The sequence below is a fragment of the Mobula birostris genome, chromosome 5 (assembly GCF_030028105.1).
Source record: "Mobula birostris isolate sMobBir1 chromosome 5, sMobBir1.hap1, whole genome shotgun sequence".
In the NCBI taxonomy this organism is placed as follows: domain Eukaryota; kingdom Metazoa; phylum Chordata; class Chondrichthyes; order Myliobatiformes; family Myliobatidae; genus Mobula; species Mobula birostris.
This window is the reverse complement of record NC_092374.1, coordinates 80,704,764-80,722,025: the sequence shown is the minus strand read 5'-3', so window position 1 is coordinate 80,722,025 and position 17,262 is coordinate 80,704,764. Positions and strand designations below refer to the sequence as shown.

Below are 17,262 nucleotides of genomic sequence, written 5' to 3'. Positions count from 1 at the left end.
GATGTGCCTCGATTCTGAGGCTGTGCCTTCTGGTCCTAGACTCCCTCGATATAGGATAAATCCTCTCCACGTCCACTCTATCTAGACCTTTCAATATACAATAGGTTTCAATAAGATCTTTCCTCATTCTTCTAAACTCCAGCAGACATTCCTGGAATACTCATGAACCTCCTCTGGGTCCTCTCCAATGCCAGTACATCCTTTCTTAGATTAGGGGCTTGAAACTGCTCACAATACTCCGTGTGGTTTTGACCAATGCTCTATAAAGCCTCAACATTACATCCTTGCTCTTATATTCGCATCCTCTCAAAATGAATGCCTTTCTTACCACTGACTCAACCTGCAAGTTAACCTTAAGGGAACCCTGCACAAGGACTCGTAAGTCCCTTTGCACCTCAGATTTTTGAATATTCTCGTTATTTAGAAATGGTCAGTGCCTTTATTCCTTCTGCCAAAGTGCACGACCATACACTTTCCGACACTGTATTCCATCTGCCACTTCTCTGCCCTTTCTCCCAGTCTCTCCAAGTCCTTCTGCAGACTCCCTGCTTCCTCAACACAACCTGCCCCTCCACCTCTTTGTATTGTCTGCAACCTGGCCACAAAGCCATCAACTCCTTCATCCGGATCGTTTGCATGTAATGTGAAAAGAAGCGGTCCCAATATTGACCCTGCTAAACACAACTAGTCACTGGCAGCCAACCAGAAAAGGCTCCCTTTATTCCCACTTTTTGCCTCCTGCCAATCAGCTGATCTTCTATCTATGCTAGTATCTTTCCTGTAATACCATGGGCTTGTTAAGCAGGCTCAAAGGCCTTCTGAAAATCCAAGTAAAGAATATTCACTGATTCTCCTTTATCTATCCTGCTTGATAATTCTTCAAAGGATTCCAACAGATTTGAGAGGCAAGATTTTCCCTCGAGGAAAACATGCTGACTCAGGCCTACTTTATCATGCTCCTCCAAGTTCTCCGAAACCTCATCCTTAACAATCAACTCCAACTATTACTACTCTTAATAGTATTCATACGTTGGACATTTGTAACACAGGGATAGTCTCTTCAGTGTTCTGAGAGCTGGCATCAACTAAATGGGCTGAATGTTCTCGTTTATTTATTTATCTATCTGCCTATTTATTTATTTAGAATAGACCCATCAGGCCCTTCAACCTGTGCTGCCCCAGCAACGCCCGACTTAATCACAGGACAATTTACAATGACCAATTAACCTACCAACCGATACGTCTTTGGTCTGTGGGAGGAAATCGGAGCAAACTCTCACACTCCACCGAGAGGACGTACAGACTCCTTACAGAGGATGCCGGGATTCAACTCTGAACTGCAACGGCGCAAGCAATAATAGTGTCACGCTACCACGGTGCTCAAATACAATAGAGAGCACAAGAGGCTCTACTGAAACACCAAGTAAGTAGCAGGAAGGGGCTACTTGTCAGCTCAGTTCGAGTTTAGTCATGTGTCCATGTACGGTGAGGTACAGACAGAAAACAAAACTCACAGCAGCATCACAGGCAGCACACAATATACATTGTACGTCCCTGATGGGAAAAGATTGCAATCAGACAAGACCATGGTAGTGAGAGAGGTGGTCCGTACTGTTCCGTACCTGAGGTAAGGTTAGGGTTGTACAGGTCAGTTCAAGGGCCCGATGGTTATAGGGAAGTAGCTGTTCCTGAACCTGGTGCTGTGGGATTCAGGCCACTGTAACTACGTAGACGAGTACAGCACAGGAACAGGCTCTTTGGTCCACAATGTTGTGCTGATCGAGCTAAAACACCCAAACACTAATCCCTCCTACCTGCACAGTGTCCATATCCCTCCATCTTCCTCACATTCATGTACCTATCCAAACGTCTCTTAAAAGCCTCTAATGTATTTGCCTCTCCCACCATACCAGGCAGCACACTCCAAACATCCACAACTCTCTGGGTAAAATACTCGCCCGTCACGTCCCCTTTGAACCTACCCCCTCTCACCTTCAATACATGCCCTCTGGTATTAGACATTTCAACCCTGGGAAACAGATACTCTCTGTCTACTCTATCTACGCCTCTCATAATCCTGTAAACCTCTATCAGATCTCCCCTAAGCCTCCACCGCTCCAAAGAAAACAACCTAAGTTTGTCCAGCCTCTCATGTTAGCACATGCCCTCTAATCCAGGCAGTGTCCTGGAAAACCTCTTCTGCACCCTCTCCAAAACCTCAACACCCCTCCTATAGTGGGGCGATCAGAACTGTGTGCAAAATTCCAGATGTGGCCTAACCAGAGTTTTATAAAGTTGCAACACAACCTCTTGATTTTTGAGCGCAATGCCTCAACTAATGAAAGCAAGCGTTCCATAAATCTTAACCACCTCATCGACCTGTGTAGCCACTCTCAAGGAGCTAGCCTGACGGTATAACTGGCAACAATAGATGCCACCTTCCTGAGGGACCGTCTCTTGTAGAATCCCCTCTTACCTTCCCTGAATTCTGGTCTGATCATTCCCAGGACTTCATTCTCCTCTCTGTGCCTGTTCCAAATTATCCTCCATTCCCTGACCTACAGTGCTGTGCAAAAGTCTTAGGCACATCTATATAGCCGGGGTGCCTAAGACTTCTGTACAATACTGTATTTGTCAATGTGGAGCAGGGAGCCAGTTTGTAAATCTGACAGGAGCAAAGGATGCTGAGAATGGCGAGGGTGCAGTGCCACGGGAGGGGTGTGGGACAGGTGGCAGAGGAGTGCCACGGGCAGGAGGTGGTGAGGGTGCAGACACATCCAACCCTGAGGTACCAGGCCAGGTCATTTGATTCCAAACAATTGGTTTATTGATCATTACAGAATGTCTCTCCGGTGCTTCCTGCTCCCTCCCCTCTCCCTCCCCCTTTCTCAACCATGATCCCCCTCTCCCTGTCCCCTTCCCACTCTCAGTCCACGATAGAGACCCATATCCGAATCAGGTTTATCATCACTCACATCTGTCATGAAACTTGATTTTTTTTGGGCAGCAGTACAGTGCAATAAATGAAATTACTACAGTACTGTGCAAAAGTCTTAGGCACCCTAACTATACACACACACACACACACACACACACACACACACACACACATACACATATATATATATATATATACACACTCTAAGAGTTTTGCACAGTACTGTACCTCCTCTCCCAGTCCCTCTGGTGATCTTGCTGCCTCATTTCCCCCCCTTATCTCCAGTAGTGGGAAGGAGATAATGATTCTGTATCAGATGTGAGCAACAGGCCGGTTCTCAGCAGGAAGCTTTGAAGTTTAATGAATGTCCAGTCTCCAGCAAGTCACAGAGTTCTATGCAGGAGGGTAATGTACAGTGGGGCCGGGATGTATTTAGCAGGCAGTCTCCTCCAGCACATCAAAGGCTGTATATTTACTTTGCTGTTTGTTACAGTGCCTTAAGAACATCTGGTTTCCATTATGGCAAGGCTTTGCTGGTGTGAGTGTTAACAGCCAAGAAAAACAAGGCTCCCTCTCAGCAGTCACATACCTCTTCTCACCAGCAGCTCCACTGCATGGGGGCGGGGGGGGGGGGGGGTGGGGGGGGGGAGTCATAAATAAAGTTAGACTTTGGCAAAAGCCAAATTAATTGAGGGCAGAGTGAGGGATTGGGCTCCGAAGGGAGGGAGATCTCATCGGCAAGTCTCTTAGAGCAGTGTGTCGGAGATATCGAGAAGCTCCCAATGAACTTCCATCTGCCTAGCACCTTCACCACACTTGGAACAACAAAGCTGTGATGTGGGAAACGACACGTGTGATTTGGTGAGAGTCAGATCCCATGAGCATCAAGGTGGCAAGGTCCGGGAGGCTATTCAGCCCATCACAGTCAGCAGAGAAACCCTTTTGGCTCTATACCCCTTTCAGTACCCTGTTTCATCATCAACTTTGTGTCACCCACAGATTCTACCTCTCACACACATGAGGATGGGGGAGGGATGGGACAGAACAACACACAGAAAATGCTGGACGAACTCAACAGGTCAGGCAGCATCTACAGAAATTAATAAACAGTTGATGTTTTGAGCTGAAACCCTTCAGCAGAATTGGAAAGGAAGGGAGAAGAAGCCAGAATAAAAAGGTGGGAGGAGGTGAAGGTGACTGGTGAAGCCAGGTGGGTGGAAAAGGTAAAGGGCTGGAGAGGAAAGAATCTGATAAGAGAGGGGAGTGGACCATAGCAGAAAGGGAAGGAGGATGTGACCCAGGGGGAGGTGATAGGTGAGAAGGGGTATGAAGTCTGAATGAGGAATAGATAGAATAGTACAGCACAGTACAGGCCCTTCGGCCCATAATGTTGTGCCGATCCTCAAACCCTGCCTCCCATATAACCCCCCACCTTAAATTCCTCCATATACCTGTCTAGTAGTCTCTTAAACTTCACTAGTGTATCTGCCTCCACCACTGACTCAGGCAGTACATTCCACGCACCAATCACTCTCTGAGTAAAAAAACTTCCTCTAATATCCACCTTGAATTTCCCACCCCTTACTTTAAAGCCATGTCCTACCCCCCTCTCCCATGAATAGAAGAAGAGAAGAGGGGGAATGTGTTCACTGGAAGGAGAAATCGATATTCATGCCATCAGGTTGGAGGCTACCCAGACAGAATATAAGGTGTTGCTCCTCCAATCTGAGGGCGGCTACATCTTGGAACAAGAGGAGGCCATGGACTGACATGTCAGCACGGTCGTGTGAAGCTCATAGGGTAAGCAGCCAACATGACAATAACGAATCCAACAGTAGGTACAGCGACCAGTGTCACACAGCCGAATGGTGCAGACGCTGCCGTGCGGTCGGAGGTGGTACAAACAGGAATGCTGAAGTGACGATAACGGAGAGAGGTGGAATTAGAGTCCGAGAACGTGACCACACCACCGGGAAGGGAACGTGAGACAGGTGACCGGTTTGAGGGTCTGACAGCAGTGGGGATGAAACTGTTCTTGAACTCGGTCATCCAGGCTTTCAAGCTCCTGTTTCTTCTCTCAGAAGAGAGAAAGGGAGTGGCCTGGGTGGGCAACCCTGACGATCCTGCTAGCTCTTCCTGAAGCCCTGAAGCTGTGGTGCACTGGATGGAAGGAAGTGAGGACAGAAGGGGCAGCGAGAGGTTGGGTGAGACTACAACTAGAGGTCACAGGTTAAGGGCAAAAGGTGAAAAGTTTAACAAGAACGTAAGGGGAAACTTCTTCACTCAGAGGGTGGTGAGAGGGTGGAGCAAGCTGCCAGCAGAAATAGTGCAGGCGAACTTGATTTTAACTTTGAAGAGAAGTTTACCTGGACGGCAGGGGTATGGAGGACTACGGTCCTGGTGCAGGTAAGTGTGACTAGGAGTTTAAATGGTTCAGCATGGACTAGATGGGCCGGAGCGACCGTTTCTATGGTGTACTTTTGTATGACTCTATGACTAACTGAGAAAATAGTGCGGGTCTGAGCTGCAATGGGCAAACAGGCAGAGTTTGGGGTGGCTGGTGGGGTGAGATGAAGACATGGGGCAACTGAGACTGGAGGTGGCCAGACCGTGGTGGTCTTGAAGACCCAAGGAAGACAAGCAAGGCTTGGCTGTCTGGTTTGGTGACAGGGACGTGTCAGGAAAGCTTGTGACTCTGAGCAACATTTGATGGTGGTGGAGATTCAATTAACTCCTGGTGACTGGATCCAGGAAAATTCCACCAGACAGCCCCTGCTCTCAGTGTCTTGGGAACAATCGACGTCACATGGAGCCAACGAGCAGACAGATTGTGGGGGGAGATCCAGATGCGCTCTCCAAGTCTCAGCACTACAAAACCATCAACAACTTGGAGTCTTCATCTTTAACCAAACACTGGAGCCTGTGCAGGGTTCGGAGAAAGGGGGAGAGAGAGGAGAGTTGTTGCCAAAATCCCCTCGCTGCTGAGTCCATCAAGATTGTAACAAATGGACAATGATCAACTTGAGGGCCCAGAGAGGTTGGAAGAGGGATAGTGAGGGGCGCCCAAGCTGTGGGAAAGTGTGAATTCGGCTGGGAAAGTTTTCCAGTGAATCTGTTAATCTGGGGAGGCAGGACAGGGAGGAGAAGGTCAGGGAAGCACAGAGGGATGAGGAAAGATTTCAAGTCCCTGAACAGAATATTCTGAAACTACAGAGAGTGGAGTTTGATATTGACTTCTGGTGTTGTGTGAGTGTGCATGTGTCTGCAAATATATCTGTATGTGTGTGTGTGTGTGTGTGTGTGTGTTTAGTGGGATCTGCCCCTCTCTTTTCACCCCTCTCTCTGTCACAGTACACCCACAGAGTTCTGACAGAGACCCTTCACCTGAAACTGCTCTGTCCACAGACGCCATCTGACCTGTGAACATTCCTGGTGTTTCCCATCCCTAGATTCCCGTTGGGAACCCTGCCTACTTCTGTCTGGAAGCCCAGAACTTCAGGACAAGAAGAGTGCAAACGAGGCTAGCCCAGGGACAGGCGGCTCATGTACAAAAACTTTTGCTCAGTCCGCAACTTGCAGGATATCCCGGCGGATAATCACTTTAATTCTTATCCCCTTCTCCATTCCGACATGACAGTCCACAGCCTCCTCTTCTGCCACGATGAGGCCACTCTCAGGTTGGAGGAGCAACACCTCATATTCGATCTAGTTAGCCTCCGATCTGATGATCAATTTCTCAAACTTCCAGTAACTCCTTCCCCATCCCACTTCTCTCTTTTTCAATTCCCTGTTCCCTCCTACCCCTTCTCAGGTCCCCTGGGTCCTCTCCACCTTCCCTTTCTCCCGTAGTCCACTCTCTTCCCCTTTCACATTCCTTCTTCTTCATCCCTTTGCCTTTTCCACCTATCTCCTCCCAGCTTCTATTTCATGCCCCCTTACTTCCTCCTCACCTGGCTTCACCTATCACGCTCTAGCCTGTGCTCCTTCCCCCACAACCCCCACTTTCTTATGCCGGTTTCTTCCCCCTTCCTTTTCAGTCCCGATGAAGGGTCTCCGCCCAAAACATCGACCGCTGGTTCCTCTCCATGGATGCTGCCTGGCCTGCTGAGTCCCTCCAGCATTGTGTGGGTGTTGCTCTGGATCTACGGAGTCTCCTGTGCCTGTGATTTGCACCTCCAGTAAATCATGTATGGATCCCCTGAATCTGGTTTGCAAGCCAAATCCCCAATGACATTGGCTTGGCTGCAAGACCGTCACAACACTGGAATCTGTGGGAAGCGTGAATGTGTTCAGGAATACATTACAACACTCGGTGTCCCTGATGGCCTTTTATTTCTCTGGAAACCTCCTAGACTGCTTCTTGGATCCACAGTTTCTGAGCTGTACACTTTCCCACATTGACCCTCTCCTCCTCTCTCGCCAGCCCTCCTTGTCAGGGTGACAGTTAATAGTGTGAAGCCGGGCTCGCTGGCAGTGTGTTAGAATTGGTAACTGGTTTACCATCGTCACCTGTACAGTAAAAGGCTTTGTTTGAATGTCATCCGGACAGTTCCATTCCACACAGAAATACGCCGAGGTTAGCAGAACGCAGAATAAAGTGTTACAGTTACCCAGAAAGTGCAGTGCAGGCAGACAAGGGCAGCGAGGTAGATCAGGAGATCGAGAATCCCTCGTTTAGGTCTGTTCGAGAGTCTGAGAACAGCAGGTTAGACACTGTCAGTCTTCCCATTACCGATAACCTTGGCACATCTCCTTGTATGTGATCGCTGGACCTGCGGGGAACTGGCCCATGCACAACGGACGGCGCCACAGGCCAGGCGAGACAGAGCGGAGGGAGGGGTGGAGGCGGATACAACACAGACTGCAGCCGGCCCCTGATCTCGCTGGTTCAGGATGGAGATTCCAGGCCGGCTGTGAGTAATCCATCACCGCGGTAGAAGCTAGCTTTTGGTTGCACTTCTTAACAGTTCTCGCTACAATGTACAGAGAGGGAGACGGCAAATGTGAAAGTTAGAGCGGGCTGTTTTTGCTGGAGCGACGGAGGCTGAGGGCAGATCTGATACAGGTTTATAAGAATATGAGAGGTGTAGATAGAGTAGACAGACAGTAATGTTATCCCGAGGTTGAAATATTAAAGACTAGAGGGCATGCAATGAAGGCGATAGGAGATGTGCTGGGTCAGTATTGTTACACAGAGTGGTGAGTTATGCAGAGTGGAATGTGTTGCCAGGAGTGCTGGTGAAGGCAGAATGATGGAGGTGTTTAAAGAAGCTCTTAGGCACATCAATCACAAACTTCCTTAGAGGTTAGTGAAGATTCAGTATACACTCTAAAACTTTGGCAGCTGTTCTATGTTCGGTGACTGGCATACAAGATTCCCGGTCCAGTGTGTGGTGGAGAGCATATTGACAAATTGCTTCACAGCCTGCAAGTCTGCCCTTGAACAGAAAACTCTACAGAAAGTAGTGGTTATGGCCCAGTCCGTCACGGGTGAATCCCTCCCCACCGCTGAGCACATCTACACACAGCGCTGTCCCAGGGAAGCTGCATCCGCCAGGGACCCCCACCATCCAGGCCACGCTCTCATCCACTGCTGCCATCAGGAAGAAGGAACAGGAGCCTCAGGACTCAAACCGCCAGGTTCAGGAACAGTTACTACCCCCTCAACCATCAGGCTCTTGAACCAAAGGGGATAACCTCACTCAACTTCACCTGCTCCATCACTGAAATATTCTCACAACCTATGGACTCACTTTCTAGGATATTTCCTCTCACGTTCTTGATATTTTTTGCTTACTTATTACTATTATTATGATTATACATTAGCCCAGTTTGTTGCCTTTTGCACACTGGTTGTTTGTTCATCTTGTTCTGTGTGAGTTTCATTGATTCTATTATATTTCTCAGTATCTATTGCAAGAAAAGTGAATCTCGGGGTTGTATATGGTGACATGTTCTGCATGTCCTTTGATAACAAAATTTACTAGCCTTCTCAGCATCCAGGACATCTTCAAGGAGCGATGCCTCAAAAAGGCGGCATCCATCATTAAGGACCCCATCACCCAGGACATGCCCTCTTCTCATTGCTACCATCAGGGAGGAGGTACAGGAGCCTGAAGACACACACTCAGTGATTCAGGAACAGTTACTTCCTCTCTGCCATCTGATTTCTGAATGGACATCGAACTAATGAACCTCACTACTTCATTACATTTGCATTAATACTTTATATATACTTCTTATTGTAATTTATAGTTTTTTTATGTACTGCTGCCTCAAAACAACACATTTCACGACATATTTCAGTGATATTAAGCGTGATTCCGATTCGTGTGCGGGCAGAAGGGATTAGGTATCATTAGTTTAATGAGTCTAACATTGCGGGCCGAAGGGCCTGTATCTGTGTGGTCAGCTGTTCTCTGTTCGGTGACTGGCATACAAGATTCCCGGTTCAGTGTGTGAGCAGGCTGGGATCTGCCTATGGGATTCAATAATGAGCATCTCTCTTCTGCCTGTTCTGCCACTGGGGCTGAGGGCAGCAATGAAGGTCCTTCATCTCTGGTGGTGTTCAGAGCTCCCTTCATTGTGCCAGGAGCTCGGTTTTCACCACTGTCAGTCACGCAAGTTTCAGGTGGAGACTCAGGAATACTGTCACACTCTTCATTGGTTCTTCATTCCTGTTTCTGTAACAGTTTTGTTTTACTAGTCAGGGTTGTTAGTCCTGAACTGAACCCCTGAACCTGGAGGACCAGTGAACCACTCCTGGTTTGGCTTCTACCCTTTGACCTGGGTGACCCTGCCAAGAGTCAAAGCATAAAGCCCTGACTGCAGCCAACATAGATCTCCAGGTCACTGAGGCACGCAAGCCCCCAAACCCTACGACAAGGTTGTGGTCCTTTTGCGGGACAACAATCATTAACAGGCACATGGGACTGGGGTAGATGGGCATCTTGGTTGGCATGGATGACTCCAGCATCAAAGCCATTCATCTCATCTAGTCATCACAGCCCATCACAGGCACAGTCCTCCCCTCTACCGATAGCATCTATAGGAGACTGCGCCGAAGATGCCCGCCATCCTGGTCCTGCCCTTCCCAGGGCTCAGTACTTGCTCTTCACTTTCTACATTATAATTTGACAATTTGAATTTAAATGCAGAGGGAATGATTTTTTTAAAAAACTAGCCAATGACATAAGATCCTGCGGTTGATAATGAAGAGGAAAGCTGTTCGCTGTAGTAAACTTGAGGTGGTCAGGTCATTGGGATGGTGAATTGGCTAATAGGGTTTGATTATAGCAAGGTAACCTAGTCAGAGAGGTGGAAAGCGGTGAGGGAATGGGAGGGTATAGAGAGGTGCAGAGAAACAGTGGGGGTGAATGCCCACAGATCATTGATTCCTTTGGTAAAATAGCTTGCGTACAGGCCCTTTGGCCGGAGTCGTCCATGCCAACCAAGATGCCCATGTGCCCACATTTTGCCCATCTCCCTCTGAACCTATCCAAGCCAAACACCTTTTAAATGTATTTATTGTGCCTGCATCAGCCACTTGGCTCCATAACAACGCAAGTTAAATTGAACCTTTGAGATTCAACACCGAATCCAACAATCTCAGATAACCTGCCTTTCTGTTTGTGATAGATCTAGCCAGTGTTTCCCACCTGCAGCATTGACTCTCCCTCAAACATTGCGTGACCTGCTGAGTGTTTCCAGACCTTCCCATTTTCACATGGGATTCCGGTGGTGCTTTTATTCTGTTCTCTTTCCGTAACTGGCCTCGGCGTGTTCTTACCTGCGGGAAGATCTTTGGCTGGGGTCTTCGTAGCAATCTGAGGTTTTGGGGCCCTCGGGCTTGGACAGCCTTCCTCAGGACCTGGGGGCGACGCTGGGGACCCCGCCCTCTCCAACCTGCCCTCCACTGCCCTCAGCCTGAGGTCCAGGCCCTGCACCTGTCTCAGCCATTGGCGCCTCAGCTCCGCCTCCTGGCGGACCTCTGCCTGCAGTGCCCCCACCAGGCCTGGCAAATTCTCCTTTACCGACGACAGCAGCATGTTCTGCCGCATCTGGGAGTCCTCCAGCATCACAAAGACCTTGTCCCAGCGAGACAGTTCCTGGTCGCAAGGGCACGTCGTCCCTGGGAGAGAGAGACACGCAAAGTCAAAGAGGGGTTTATTGTCAAGTGCACAATACTTGTATACCAAAATCCAATGATAAATGTATTTGTAGGTTCACAAACACAGAGCAACTGATAAGACCATAAGAGCAGAATTAGGCCATTTCATAATGGCTGATCTTTCTCCCTGTCAGCCTCAGTCTTCTGCCTTCTCCTTGTATCCCTACATGCCCTGACCAACCACGAATCTATCAACCTCTGCCTTAAGTATACCCAATGACTGGGCCTCCACAGCTGCCTGTGACAACAGATTCCACAGATTCACCACTCTCTGGCCAGAGAAATTCCTCCTCATCTCCATTCTAAACGGACCACTCTATTCTGAGTCTGTCCCCTCTGGTCCTAGACTCCCCCACCATAGGAAACATCTTCTTCACAACCATGCAGTCACAAGGAAAACATTAACAATACACATTTTCTACAAGAAAAAATACAATGAGAACAGAAACTCAAAGTAAATTGTAGTACAAAGTGGCCATAATGTTGCTAATCATAAGCACAAGGGATTCTGCAGATGCTGGAAATCCAGAGTAACGAACACACAATGCTGGAGGAACTCAGCAGGTCAGGCAGCATCTATGGAAAGGAATAAGCAGTCGATGTTTCGGGCCACAACGCTTCATCAGGACTGGAAAGAAAGCAAGAAGAAGCCAGAACAAGAAGGCGGGTGGGGAGGAAGGAGAACAAGCTAACAGGTGACAGGTGAAGCCAGGTGAGAGTGTGGCTGTTGGAGGGGGTTAAGGGGAGAAGCTTGGAGGCAATATACTGAGCTAGTAATGAGGGCTGTGTAGGAAGGTTCACCGTTGAAAGTATCACAGCTACATCACAGTCTGGTAGGCCGGTTTGAATGTGCTGGAACATAAGGAGCTACGGACAGTAGAGGTCTTAGCCCAATACACCTCTGGTTCATCACTCCCCACCATTGGTCACATCCACAGGAAGCACTGCCTCAAGAAGGCAAATCTCTCATCAAAGGTCCCCATCACCTGGCTCATGCCATCTTTGTGCCACGCGCCACTGTGGGTAGAAACAGAATGATCTGGCAGATTAATGAGTGGCTGAGGAGTTGGTTCTTGAATCATTGGTATCTCTTCTGGTGGAGGTATGACCTATTCAAAAGTGATGGGTTATACCTGAACCCCAGGAGGACCAATATTCTCACGGGCTGTTGGGGAGGGCTTAAGCTAATTTGGCAAGGGAGTGGGAACCAGATTGATGGGACTCAGGAGAGGACAGATGGTAAAAAAGCAAAGATAGCGTGCAGTCAGACTGTCAGGAAGGACAGGCAGATGATAGAACAAAATTGCAGCCAACAAGGTGCGTATCAGTGAATTAGGGATGCAGAATCAAAAAGGGTAGCAAATACAATACTCAAAGTGTTACATCTCAATGCACAGAGTATAAGAAATAAGGTGGATGATCTTGTTGCACTATTACAGATTGTCAGGTATGATATTGTGACTATCACTGAATCGTGGATGGTTGTAGTTGGGAGCTGAATGTCCAAGGTTACACATTGTAAAGGAGGGTTTGGAAGATAGACAGAGGGGTGGTGTGGCACTACTGGTAAGGAATGGCATCAGAATCAGTAGAAAGATGTGTCATAGGTTTGGAAGATGTTGCAACCTTGTGGGTTGAGTTAAGAAACTGCAAGGGTAAAGGGACCCTGATGGCAGTTATATACAGGCCTGCCAATGGTGGTTAGGAGGTGGACCACAGATTACAATGGGAAATGGAAAAGGTATGTCAAAAGGGCAATGTTATGATAGTCATGGGAGATTTCAACATGCAGGTCAATTTGAAAAATCAGGTTTGAAATGGATCTCAAGAGATTGAGTTTGTTGAATGCCTACGAGATGGCTTTTAGAGCAGCTTATCATTGAGCCTCCGAGGGAATCAGCTATACTGGATTCAGTTTATGTTTCGGTAAAGAAACCCTTAGGAGACTGTGATCACAATATGACTGACATCAACTTGAAGTTTGATAGGAAGAAAGTAAAGTCTGATGTAGCAGTATTTCAGTGGAGTAAAGGAAACAACAGTGGTATGAGAGAGGAGTTGGCCAAAGTAAATTGGATGGAGATGCTGGCAGGGATGACAGCAGAGCAATAGTTGCTTGAGTTTCTGGGAAAAGTGAGGAAGGTACAGGACAGGTACATTCTAAAAATGAAGAAATACTCAAATGGCAAAATAGTACAACTGTGGCTGACAAGGGAAGACAAAGCTAATGTAAAAGTAAAACAGAGCATACAACAAAGTAAAAATTAGCTGGAAGACAGAGGATTGAGAAGCTTTTAAAAACCTATAGCAAGCAACTAAAAGAATCATGGGGGGGAGATGTAATATGAAAGCAAGCTAACAAACTATATGAAAGTGGATAGTAAAAGCTTTTTGAAGTATGTAAAAAATAAAAGAGAGATGAGAGTGGCCATAGGACCAGTGGAAAATGAGGTGGAGAAATAATAATTGGGGCCAAGGAGATGGCTGCTGAACTAATTGAGTATTCTGCATCAGTTTTCACTGTGGAAGACACTAGCAGTGTGGCAGATGTTGAAGGATGTGAGGGGAGAGGAGTGGGTGCAGTTACTATTACAAGGGAGAAGATGTTCAAAAGCTGAGAGACCTAAGGGTGAATAAGTCACCCTGACCAGATGAACTGCACCCTAGTGTTCTGAAAGAGTTAGTGGTAGAGATTGTGGAGGGATTAGTAACGATCTTTCAAGAATCATTGGACTCCGGCATGGTGCCGGAGAACTGGAAAATTGCAAATGTCACTCCACTCTTTAAGAAAGGAGGAAGGCAGCAGAAAGGAAATTATAGACTCATTAGCCTGACCTCAGTGGTTGGGGAGGATGTTGGAGTCAATGGTTAAGGTTGAGATTATGGAGTATTTGGTGACATAGAACAAGATAAGGCAAAGTCACCACGGTTTCCTTAAGGGAAAATCTTGCCTGACGAACCTGTTGGAATTCTTTGAGGAGATTACAAGTAGGATAGATAAAGGGGATGCAGTGGATGTTGTATATTTGGAATTTCAAAAGGCCTTTGACAAGGTGCCACACATGAGGCTATTTACCAAGGTAAGAGCCCATGGCAATACAGGAAAGTTACTAGAATGGTTAGAGCATTGGCTGATTGATAGGAGGCAGCGAGTGGGAATAAAAGAATCCTTTTCTGGTTGCCAGTGACTAGTGGCTCAGGGATTGGTGATGGGACCACTTCTTTTTATGCTGTTTATCAATGATTTATTGCCAGCTGGTGGCGTAGTGGCATCAGCGCTGGACTTCGGAGCGAAGGTTCCCGAGTTCGAATCCAGCTGGCTCCCTTGCACGCTTTCCATCCATGTTGGGTTGAGCGTTGAGCTAGCAACTCCGCCTCATAAAAACAAGAAAGCCTGCTAAAAAAACACCGTCATGACAGCGTCCCGATGACTCCACCCGGAGTTAAGGGCTTTAAAAAAAAATTCAATGATTTATATGATGGAATAGATGGTTTTGTTGTCAAGTTTGAAGAATGATGGAGGGCAGGTAGTGTTGAGGAAACAGGTAGACTGCAGAAGGACTTAGATAGATTAGGAGAATGGGCAAGAGAGTAGGAAATGAAACAAATGTTGGAAAATGCATGGTCATGCACTTTGGTAGTAGAAATAAATGTGCAGACTATTTTCTAAACAATGAGAAAATCCAAACACCTGAGATGCAAAAGGATTTGGGATTCTTTGTGCAGAGCACCATAAAGGTTAATTTGCAGGTTGAGTTGGTGATGAGGAAGGCAAATACAATTTCAGCATTCATTTCAAGAGGTCGAGAATACAAGAGCAGGGATGTGATGCTGAGGCTTTATAAGGCACTGGTGAGGCCTCACCTTGAATATTGTGAACAGTTTTGGGCTCCTCACCTAAGAAAAGATGTGCTGGCATTGGAGAGGGTTCAGAGGAGGTTCACAAGGATGATTCCAGGAATAAAAGGGTTATCATACAAGGAAAATTTGATAGCTCTGCATCTGTACTCGCTGGAATTTAGAAGGATCGGGGGGATCTCATTGAAACCTTTTAAATATTGAAAGGCTTAGACAGGACAGATGTGAAAAAGATGTTTGCCATAGTGAGGGAGTCTAGGACAAGAGGGCACAACTTCAGGATAGAGGGTGTCCATTTAAAACAGAGAAGAGGAGAAATTTCTTTAGCCAAGGGAGTAATGAATTGTGGAATTTATTACCACAGGCAGCTATGGAGGCCAGGTTGTTGGCTGTATTTAAGGCAGAGCTTGATAGGTTATTGATTGGACACGGCATCAAAGGTTACGTGGAGAAGGTCGGGGAGTGGGGCTGTGGAGGGGAGAAAAGGATCAGCCGTGATTGAATGGCAGAGCAGATCCGATGGGCCAAATGGCCTAATTCTGCTCCCCTGTCTTATGGTCTATCTTTTCACAGCTACCATCGGGCAGGAAGTACAGAAGCCTGAATTCCCACACCACCAGTTTTAGGAACAGCTATTTCCCTTCAACCATTCGGTTCCTGAACCAGCCTGCATGGCCCTAATTAGTACCTCGGTTTAGCAACACTGTGACCACTTTGGCCAATGTACTGCCCCTTCAACCATTCAGTGCCAAGTCCCCTCGGTCCATCGAATCCACATCGATCATCAACAACAAAATCATATAAATCCCATTTCCATCTCCCCACATTCCCACCGGCTTCCTCCATATTCCACCCACCACTCACACATGGGGGGGGTGGGGGGTGCAATTTACAGCGGCTGGTTAACCCCGCAAGTTGTTGAGATGTGGGATGTGGGAAGAAATTGAGCACTCGGGGGAAACATGTGATTAAACCTGCTTCTTTGGGGCTGGGAGGCACGGCTATAGACAGCCTGTGCCATGGGCGATCATGGTCTTTCCATGGCCATAATCGCTCTTGGCAAATTTTTCTACAGAAGTGGTTTGCCATTGCCTTCTCCTGGGCAGTGTCTTTACAAGACGGGTGAGCCCAGCCATTATCAATACTCTTCAGAGATTGTCTGCCTGGCATCAGTGGTCACATAACCAGGACTTGTGCTTGTACGACCATCCACCACCTGGTCCCATGACTTCACATGACCCTGATCAGTGGGTGGGGGATAATCAGGTGCTACACCTTGCCCAAGGGTGATCTGCGGCTAGCAGAGGGAAGGAGAGCCTTACATCTCCTCTGGTGGAGACGCATCTGCACCCCACCATGGTGTCTACCCCTAGCTACCCCTCCTGCAGCGCGAAACCCCTGGAATCACTTCAGCCCGAGATGTTGACCCTTTGTTCCTGCTGCCTGAGCCGCTGATTTTCCCAGTGTTTTGTGTGTGTTCCCCAGGACAGGCTCCCCCAGTGATGAGAGGTGTGAATTATGGGGACATTTAAACACCAATCTGGTTATAGGAGCATTTTAACAATGACTGTGACGGAGAGAGTCCCCATCCACACCCATTACAAACTTTGTTCTCCAGTTTCTCAGCTGACAGGGATAGACTTGCATTCGGATCGATGACGGGCCGGAGATTGGGCTGCGACTCCTACCAATTAACCCCTTCAGTTCCGAATGGGGGCATAATCCTGATGGTGCAGACGGCGGACTGCGTGGGGGTTTTGGGAGCTGGTCACCCCTGCCGAGGAAGGTCGTCAGCCTCAGCTGCCTGTAGCGCTGGGAGCCACTGTGTCTCTGCCCTCGAGTGTCTGAACTTTCCAACGTCCCGAGACAACTGGCCCCAAACTCGTCTCCTTCCCCCTCCTAGTTCCGATCCCACACCCAGCTCATATCAGTCCCAAGAACCACCGCCTTGCTCACCAAGACTGAACCTGACTCCCCATCCACTTTGCCACCCACCCCCATTTTCCCCTTGATTCCACAAGAGGAGAGTCAGTGCACCCAGTCCCTCACCCAACGACCTGTGACCACCAGAGTAAGGAATCAGGCCATTTTGACCCTTACCCCTTCCAACACCCAGTGAGTGAGGAGAGCATGGTCCTTACCTTCCCCATCGTCATAGCCTTCTACCGAGTAATACTCGGGGTAACCCGTGCCAACGCAGAGAGAGAAGGAAAGCAGGAGGACGAATCGGACAAGCATTGCAAACTGGCTTCCTCTGGCTGAAGGGATAAAGGAAGAGGGCGCCTCTCCTGTGACG

At 47.9% G+C, this 17,262-nt stretch overlaps 1 protein-coding gene across 1 annotated transcript in view; it reads right to left on the bottom strand.

Moving 5' to 3' along the window:
* The window catches only part of LOC140197797 (pentraxin-related protein PTX3-like), a 26,183-nt gene extending 8,921 nt beyond the window's left edge, over window positions 1-17,262 (bottom strand). Inside the window, exons 1-2 of the mRNA XM_072258253.1 lie at window positions 17,108-17,262; window positions 10,728-11,069 (exon numbers count right to left, since the gene is read on the bottom strand). Of these exons, the coding sequence (XP_072114354.1) occupies window positions 10,728-11,069; window positions 17,108-17,204 (439 nt within the window). The 5' untranslated portion in view covers window positions 17,205-17,262. The remainder of the gene's footprint in view (window positions 1-10,727; window positions 11,070-17,107) is intronic.